The 8,071-nt window shown below is 43.5% G+C and overlaps 1 protein-coding gene across 1 annotated transcript; it reads right to left on the bottom strand.

Moving 5' to 3' along the window:
- Window positions 1-208: 208 nt before the first annotated feature.
- KCNA5 (potassium voltage-gated channel subfamily A member 5) lies at window positions 209-6,643 on the bottom strand. Its single transcript, XM_074269000.1, has one exon. The coding sequence runs from the start codon at window positions 6,207-6,209 to the stop codon at window positions 4,380-4,382; it is 1,830 nt and encodes a 609-aa protein (XP_074125101.1). The 5' UTR covers window positions 6,210-6,643; the 3' UTR covers window positions 209-4,379.
- Between the last annotated feature and the right edge of the window lie 1,428 nt (window positions 6,644-8,071).

Below are 8,071 nucleotides of genomic sequence, written 5' to 3'. Positions count from 1 at the left end.
TATAGGTAGTCAGTATTTGAAGCTCGGTTTGAACTCAGATGTTCCTAATTCCAGGCAAACCACTGTGGTATCTTTGTCAAGAAAACCCCAAATTGGGTTATAAAGAGTAGGAAACTATTAAAGCAACCCAGTAATAACAATAATAGTACAGTGCCTGGCATGTAATAAGCACTATATAAATGTTAGCTATTGTTATTGTCACCCCTATAGATTCTCCTGTCCTGCAAATGGTTTCTACTTTTGAAGTCAAAATCAAGTAACTCAACAATTATATGCTGACTTGTTTGCTGTCATTTCACATCTTATACTTCCCACTAATTTAAGGAACCATGCTATCTTCTGTATATCCTTCACAACAACTAATACAGGATTGGGTTTACAGTAGGTATTTAATAAATTTCTATGGACAGGCTGATAAAGGAAGTGGGCAAGATAGGATACAAACAAACACAATTTTTAGGTTCTCCTTCACTTACTGGCAAAGCCATTTTCAGGACCCTGTGTGGCAAAGCATAACTGCTGTGTCATTATTTTAGTCTTCTGATCCTAACACCAAGGGAAATGCATTGCTATACCCTGAGTACCACAAGTGGAGAGATCTTTAGCATATATTAAGTTGCAAGATCCAACTATATTGTAATTTCCTAAAAAGACAGTGATTATGTGCTCCTTCCCACACACACACACACACAATAAGCTCATATATTTGATATGTGTTCAATGAATATTTATTAACTCATATAGATAAAAAGACTTCTTCAGACATTAAAACTGATAGCTAGTTAGACTTGATTGACCAATAGGGAATTTTTTTAAATCAACATGGTACCTTTTAATTTTGCTTTTCTATGAGAAATATCAAGGAAAACAGTTCTTAAACCCTCATGATTTGCAAAGCACCTGCTCCTGGCTTCCAAGGCAATCATAATTGCTTTAAAGGGAGTTACCCATGGTCATCAGCGTTCTCCCGGGTTGCCACTGGTTTCTCCAGGGATATTGGATAAAAAGTCATTCATAGGCTGCAATTTAATTCTGGTTCTATTGTCATTGCTGATTTAGATCTTTGGTCCTCTCCCGATTACTATCATCTTTACTACCCACTTCCACTCATTCCACATAAAATGTATATCTTTTGCCTCTTTTCCTCCATCCTCAAAATGTGATTATTATGAATGAAATTACATTTAATTTATAGTTTTCAGAGATGTAGCCTGCTCTTATTGGCCAAATATATGCCACAAAAAAGATGAGGTTTCCTCAATCACCAGCAAAGATCCATATGCTATCCTCTTTATTCCTCTTAACCACCTGTTTCTTAAGAAAAATATCAAAAATCAATGGTAACCACTGGTAGTGATGTTGCTTCCCTGTAATCCCTGCTACAGGGGAAGACTGAGACTGGTGGATTGCTTGAGTTCTGAAGTTCTGAGCTGTGGTAGGGCTAAAGTTGATTGGATATCAATACCAATTGGACATTTGACACCAATATGATAAGCCCTAGTGAGTGGGGAGTGACCAGACTGCTTAAGGATTGAAAAACCAGATCAGGTCAGAAAAAACAAGCAGATCAATATTTGGATCAAAAAGGGAGCAGCTGCTGCATTTCAAGCCCAGGCAATAAAGTGATACCCAGTCCCAATAAAAATGAAGAAACAAAAACAAAACAAACAAATAGGTGAATGGGTAGATGAATGAATGAATAATAAATGGTCAAGTATACAAATAAATGAGCAAATGCATAAATAGATAGATGAATAACTAAACAAAGAGGCAGAGATGGATGAATAGATAGATATGTTTTTAAGCAATAAAATCAATAGCAATTACTTTCCTTTTGGAGTTTTTGGGAAAAGGAAAAGAGAACTGAAAATAATGTAGCTGCACTCTCAGTTTCAACTGTTACAGATTTGCCAAATTATATAAAAACAGAAGCTAAGGGACTAAATGGACTTTGGAGTGGTATCATTTGGTATCAGTTTTTGGTCCTGACGCTTCTTTCTTTCTATTAACCTGCCTTTTAAATGAATGTGCTGAGTAAAGCTTACATTTGGTTTCCTATTCCTCAATTTTATGTGTTAACACTTCCTGGCTGGGGATGGGATGGGGAGGGGGGGGTGGAGGGGAACATCTGTCTGCATTATCAAACCATCTCTTTTATACATTTATTTGTGTAACTGTCTCCTTTAAATGCAAATCCCCAAACCTCATTTAAGCTTAAACCTGCTAAGTGAAAACTTGAATAAAAGGATGGGGCAGGATCTGTGATTTCATTAGCATAATGAAATTCCAGGTAAGGAAACTTCCTTTCTAATGCTGGTAAAATTGATATTTTTTTCTGCAACTTATAGTCCTAGAAAGTTGCCTAGAGCACTGAGAGATGAAATAATTTCCCCAGGGTCATTCCACCACTATATAGAAGAAGTAAGTCTTAAATCCTAAAAAGCTAGCTTTGAAGCCAGCTATGTCACATTGTTCAAGACTTGATTATTCCACTACAGATGTTTCTCCAGTCGTCTTAATCTATATCTGGCTACTGAACCCAGATGGCTCTGGAGGGGAAAGTGAGGCAGGTGACCTCGAACAGCCCTCCCCCACTCAAATCTCACTGGCATGTCATGGTATCTCCTCCCTGGTGTCATGGTCCTCTTCAAGAAAGAAGGTCAAACAAGAACCACTATATAAAACTGGTTATTAGTTTAGCCATTATCATAGGGAAAGAGAGAGGGGGAGGGTTAAGGATCATCATCTGCTGACCCCTGATGAGGATTTAAAAAGTCATTCTGTGGATTATTTAACTGGGGAAAAGCAATATCATTAATCCAGAACTCCAGGACAGACAGCTAACCCCAGAGAGAGATTTCTGTATGTGCATACTTACTTTGGTATTTAACCACCACCTCCCAGACAGAAGGAAACAAAGAGATTCTAAACTGAGGGATTAAAAATCACTAAATACAAAGCAACAAACTGCAGAAATTGACATTTAATGCGAATAAGCAAATCCCCATATTCCCTGCAGCCACTATGTGTAGCAAAAGCAAGCAACAGCTTTCTCCCATACCATGGGGATCACTCTATGACTCCATCGAGCACAGGTCTCTCAATGACTCCGTGGCAGAATAAAGCTCCTGTTGAGCAGTCTTCATTGTCTGAGAAAAAATCACAATTGGTTCTCAGAGCTGTTCAGTGCTGTGTTAAACAGAGTTAAACCCTGGAGAAAGAGAGTCTTCAGTACTCCCAGGAGACTATGGGATTCTGTTCCCCTGTTTTATTTCACCTGGTTCACATTGCCTGGTAGATGCTGAATTCAAGAAGCACAGGTCCCTTGGCAAAAGGCTTGTTAAAGTGATATCTTTAATAAACACATTCTGAGCAAATCGAAGAATAATGTACTTCACAGATTAGCTTTCTAAACTATCCTTGCAAGGTCTTTGCTCTAAATCCAAAAACAGGAAGACAAAGAGATTTTTTTTAATCACAAAAATTGATCAACTGTAGAAAAACAAACACTCCCCTCAGTAAGATAATGCTTTATTTCTGAGGATAAAAACAAAGGAAGGAATTATAAGAAAATTTCCTCCAACCTCATTAAAATGTGTAGAAAGAAAAAAAAATCACACCAATTATTTAAGGCTCACAGAAAGAAAAAAAAAAAAAAAAAGTACTTGCCTTTCTTTCCAGAAAGTGTCTCTGTTCTAGAACTAAATCACTGAGTTCACATCACATCCAGAGATACACAGACTTGTGGACATGAGAAGTAGGACAGGCTTATGCTGAGAAACAAGTGTCTGTATAAGGAAGGTGCTGGTGAAATAGTGGTTCCCCAAAAAAGTAGCACAAAGTTTTTCCATCCATAAGCACAACACATATTTACATAAAAGAGAGAAATATGTCAGAAATAGCTGAACTACAATATAAAAGTTCCTTTTACCTGCCAAAAAAAATAATTTTTCCCCATAAGCAAATATATTTAAATAAATATACTCAAACTTGCAACAAATATATCTGGGGTTCACAAAATCCCTAGCTTTTTTTGTTAGTTTTTTTTTTGTTTTTTTGTTTTTTGCCCCCCAAGGTTCTTTGTCTGAGTTTTCCCACTAATGGCTAAAAATGATCAGGACTGCAAATACATACATCTTACTGCACTCACCATTTCAACAGTTTCCTGCGTCATGGAATGTGGTACTTTTTAAAAATAAGTGACCCTTTGGTGTCATGGAAAAAAAAGAAAAGGGGAAAGAGGGAGAGAAGAAACCAGGGAGAAAATCAAGTTGGAGAACAGTTTTTGAATACTTAGTGGTACAAAATAGATTTCTACTATCCAGTCTCCTCCATCTACCTCCCTCCTCCTTACATCCACCTGGCTGTCTTGGTCTCTTTTACAGATCCGTCTCCTGACTTGTATCCAGGCAAAGAGCATAGAGAGATTTCCTTATATCCACATTGCTTTTGACTTTAAGATTACATTTTTCCACGTGGCAGCTTCCTCTGTGGGCTCCTTCCATGTTTTCTGGGATTTTAGCGAAGGACCCTTTGCTCCCACTAGGCTTGCGCTGATTGACACTGTCGTGGATTGAGCCCTGGCCTATGGTACCAGCTGGTTCTTCCTTGAGAACTGACCTTTCTTCATTGTCTGTCTCCCTATGATAGAAGTAATTGAAGTTGGAGACAATGACAGGCACTGGCAGAGCTATGGTGAGGACACCGGCAATGGCACACAAAGATCCCACGATCTTGCCCCCTACCGTCACTGGTCTCATGTCCCCATAGCCCACTGTAGTCATGGTGACCACTGCCCACCAGAAGGCATCTGGGATGCTGGAGAAGTGGGTCTCATGGTTGTCTGCTTCTGCAAAGTAGACAGCACTGGAGAAGAGGATGACTCCAATGAAGAGGAAAAAGATGAGAAGCCCCAGCTCCCGCATGGAGGCCTGTAAGGTCTTGCCCAGGATTTGGAGGCCCTTTGAATGGCGGGAGAGTTTGAAGATCCGGAAGACTCTGACGAGGCGGATGACCCGAAGGATGGCCAAGGACATGGCCTGCTGTCCATTCGAACTGCCGCCTCCTCCTGCTCCCCCTGGCTGTTGCTCTGCCAGCTCAGTGCCGAGGGTGATGAAGTAAGGAAAGATCGCAACCACATCGATAATGTTCATGATATTGCGGGAGAATTCCGCTTTGCTGGGGCAAGCAAAGAAACGCACCAGAAGCTCAAAGGTGAACCACACTACACATGTGGTCTCCACAATGAAGAATGGATCTGCCAGGGTTCTGGGCACCATAGCGGCCACTGTGGGCCCCTGAGGCAGGAGATGCAGATCCCGCCCGCCACCTCGACTGGCATTGGCGCCCTGAGGGTGAACTGGAGGCTGTTGGGGCAGCTGGGGATGGCGAAACAGCTCCCGTTCATCCCGGAACTCGGGCAACGTCTCAAGACAGAAGGTGATGATGGAGATGAGAATAACCAAAACTGAGACGATGGCGATGCCCCGGGCTGAGCCGGAACTCTCTGGGTACTCAAAGATGAGCCAGACCTGCCTCTGGAACTCATTCCGTGGCAGGGGCTTCTCCTCTTCTTTGATGAAGCCCTCATCCTCCCTGAACCTTTCCATGGCCTCGTCCCCTAGTTGGTAGAAGCGAATCTCATCAGCAAACACATCCAAAGAGACGTTGACGGGCCTCCTCAACCTGCCCCCCGATTGGTAGTAGTACAGGATGCCGTCGAAGCTGGGTCGGTTGCGATCAAAGAAGTACTCATTGCGCAGGGGGTCAAAGTAATGCAGACGCTTGGCAGGATCCCCCAAGAGAGTGTCGGGAAACTGAGCCAGAGTGCCCAGCTGAGTCTCGAATCGCAGGCCCGAGATGTTGATGAGGACTCGCTGATGATGGAGGGCAGACGGCCCTAAACCTTCCCCCTCCGACATGCCGAGGTTGGAGCTTGTTTCTCCTTCTTCCTCCTGTCCGGGAGGCTGCTGTCGCACTGCCTCGGGAAGCTCAGGTAAGGGACGTCCACCCCGGCCCTCGCCTCTCCCAGCGCGATCACGTCCGGACCTCCTCGGCGTCCCCTCCTTGGCTGCGTCGTAGAGCTGCCCCGTCGGGGGACGCAAGAGCTCTTCTTCGTCCAGCTTGGGGCCGGGGCTTCCCCCAGACTGCTCTCCTTTCCCGATGGCCGCGGTGCCTCCGTTCTTCAGTGTGACCAAGGTGATCTCCATGGGCTAGGGGCAGGGGCATGCTGCGCCCCCGCCTCTAGGCTTCTCCGAGACCCTGTCTCCCTGTGCCCTCCCCAGCCCTCTGCTAACCTCCAGCCTGGCCGCCGGAATCTCTGCGAATGCTCCCCGCTGGGGTTGCCGGAGCGACTCCCAGTCAGTCCTGACGTCAAGAAGCTGCCTGGCTCTTTTCTCCCTGCAAGCTAGTCGGTTACCAAGCAGCATAAATGCTCCTTTGCAAGCAGATGCAATCTTACACTGCGCTCTCCATCAGCAAGGCACTCAGCCACTACCCCCTGTAGTTCCCTCCACCTCTCCTTTCATTCTCTTCCTCCCCTTTCTCTCCTTCGCGGCTTCGCGCCTCTCACCCCCTATAGCTCTAGCTAGTCCTGCCAGACTAGCGGCATAGCATCATCCCCACCTACCCATTTCCCCTCCTTTGCCAAAACATTGGGGGCGTCACCCTGTGCAGAGGCGCAGCTGGAGATATTGGTTTGGGAGAGCAGGAAGAGACGAGGGAGAGGTGGAGAGCCTCGAGGAGCGCAGGTTGTATGTGAGAGAGCCAAGACTCCCCTGGGCAAAAGGATGAGAATAGCGTTGTGTTTTTCTGCTCACCTGAGACTCTGCAATAAACTGGATAGACTTGGGCGGGGAAGTGACAAGGTGAGAATATTGAGCTGTTTCAAATTGAAAACGATAAAACTCTCTCTCTCTCTCTCTCTCTCTCTCTCTCTCTCTCTCTCTCTCTCTCTCTCTCTCTCCATATATATATATATATATATATATATATATATATATATATTTCTGTCTCTGCCTGTCTCTCCATGTCTGTCTCTTGTATCTCACTGTCTCTGTCTCTCTATGTCTCTGTGTGTCTCTCTGTCTATATCTCTGTGTGTGTCTGTCCATCTCATTCTATCTCTCTTGTCTTTCTGTTTCTGTCTCTCTTTTCTTTCTGTTTCTCTGTCTCTCTCTTCTCCCTCTCCATCTCTCCTTTTCTTTCTCTTTCAGTAGGTAAAGGGTTGGCAGAGTTGGGTTAATTAATATGGTTGAAATTAGGGTTAGTATGGTTAAAATAAACAGCAATTTTTAAAACTTGCAACAAACCAATGAAGAGACCTTTTAGTTTCAATTCAGAAAATGTGTGCTGTATAACCAGATTTCAATGAAAATCCACATTCCTAATACATTTCTGCCCTGAAGCAGCAACAGATGCACTTCCCTCAGACATATTTGAGCAGCCCCTGGCAGGCAGAATAAAGGGACCTCTCTGAATAACCTCCCAGCTCTCTATTCTCAAGACCAAGTCTCTCTAGAATAGTAAGGAGGGGGACAGGATTAGAAAACCCAAGAAGGACTGAAAATGCCCAATAAAAGATAGTTATTTCCCTTTGAATATTTGACAGGTTCAGAGTACTTAGGATCAGGCTAATCTACATTTGGGAACTAGGAATTTATTTATAAGAGATTAATCAGGAAAACCCTTTAACCTACTTCCCTAGAGATGTTTTAAGAATGAAAGATATAATTCTGCCTCTCCCCTCCATAATTACCACCCTTGCCAGCCCCAGCTCCCCATTTATTCAGTGTAAGTTGGGTGTCACACTACTGCCAGGCCAAAGATGAAAGATATCTAGAGTTACCTGCTAGGATAGAGAATCAAGCTTTTTCTTTTTTCTTTTTTTTTTTTTTTTTTTTTTAGGCTGGGGTTAAGTGACTTGCCCAAGGTCACACAGTTAGGTAGTGTTAAGTGTCTGAGACCAGATTTGAACTCAGATCCTCCTGAATTCAGAGCTGGTGCTCTATCCACTGCACCACCTAGCTGCCCCCAGAATCAAGCTTTTTCAATCCAATCTGATCCATTACAG

The sequence above is a fragment of the Sminthopsis crassicaudata genome, chromosome 5 (assembly GCF_048593235.1).
Source record: "Sminthopsis crassicaudata isolate SCR6 chromosome 5, ASM4859323v1, whole genome shotgun sequence".
Lineage (NCBI taxonomy): Eukaryota > Metazoa > Chordata > Mammalia > Dasyuromorphia > Dasyuridae > Sminthopsis > Sminthopsis crassicaudata.
Note: the sequence above shows the minus strand (reverse complement) of the source record. Positions and strands in the feature narration are given on the sequence as shown.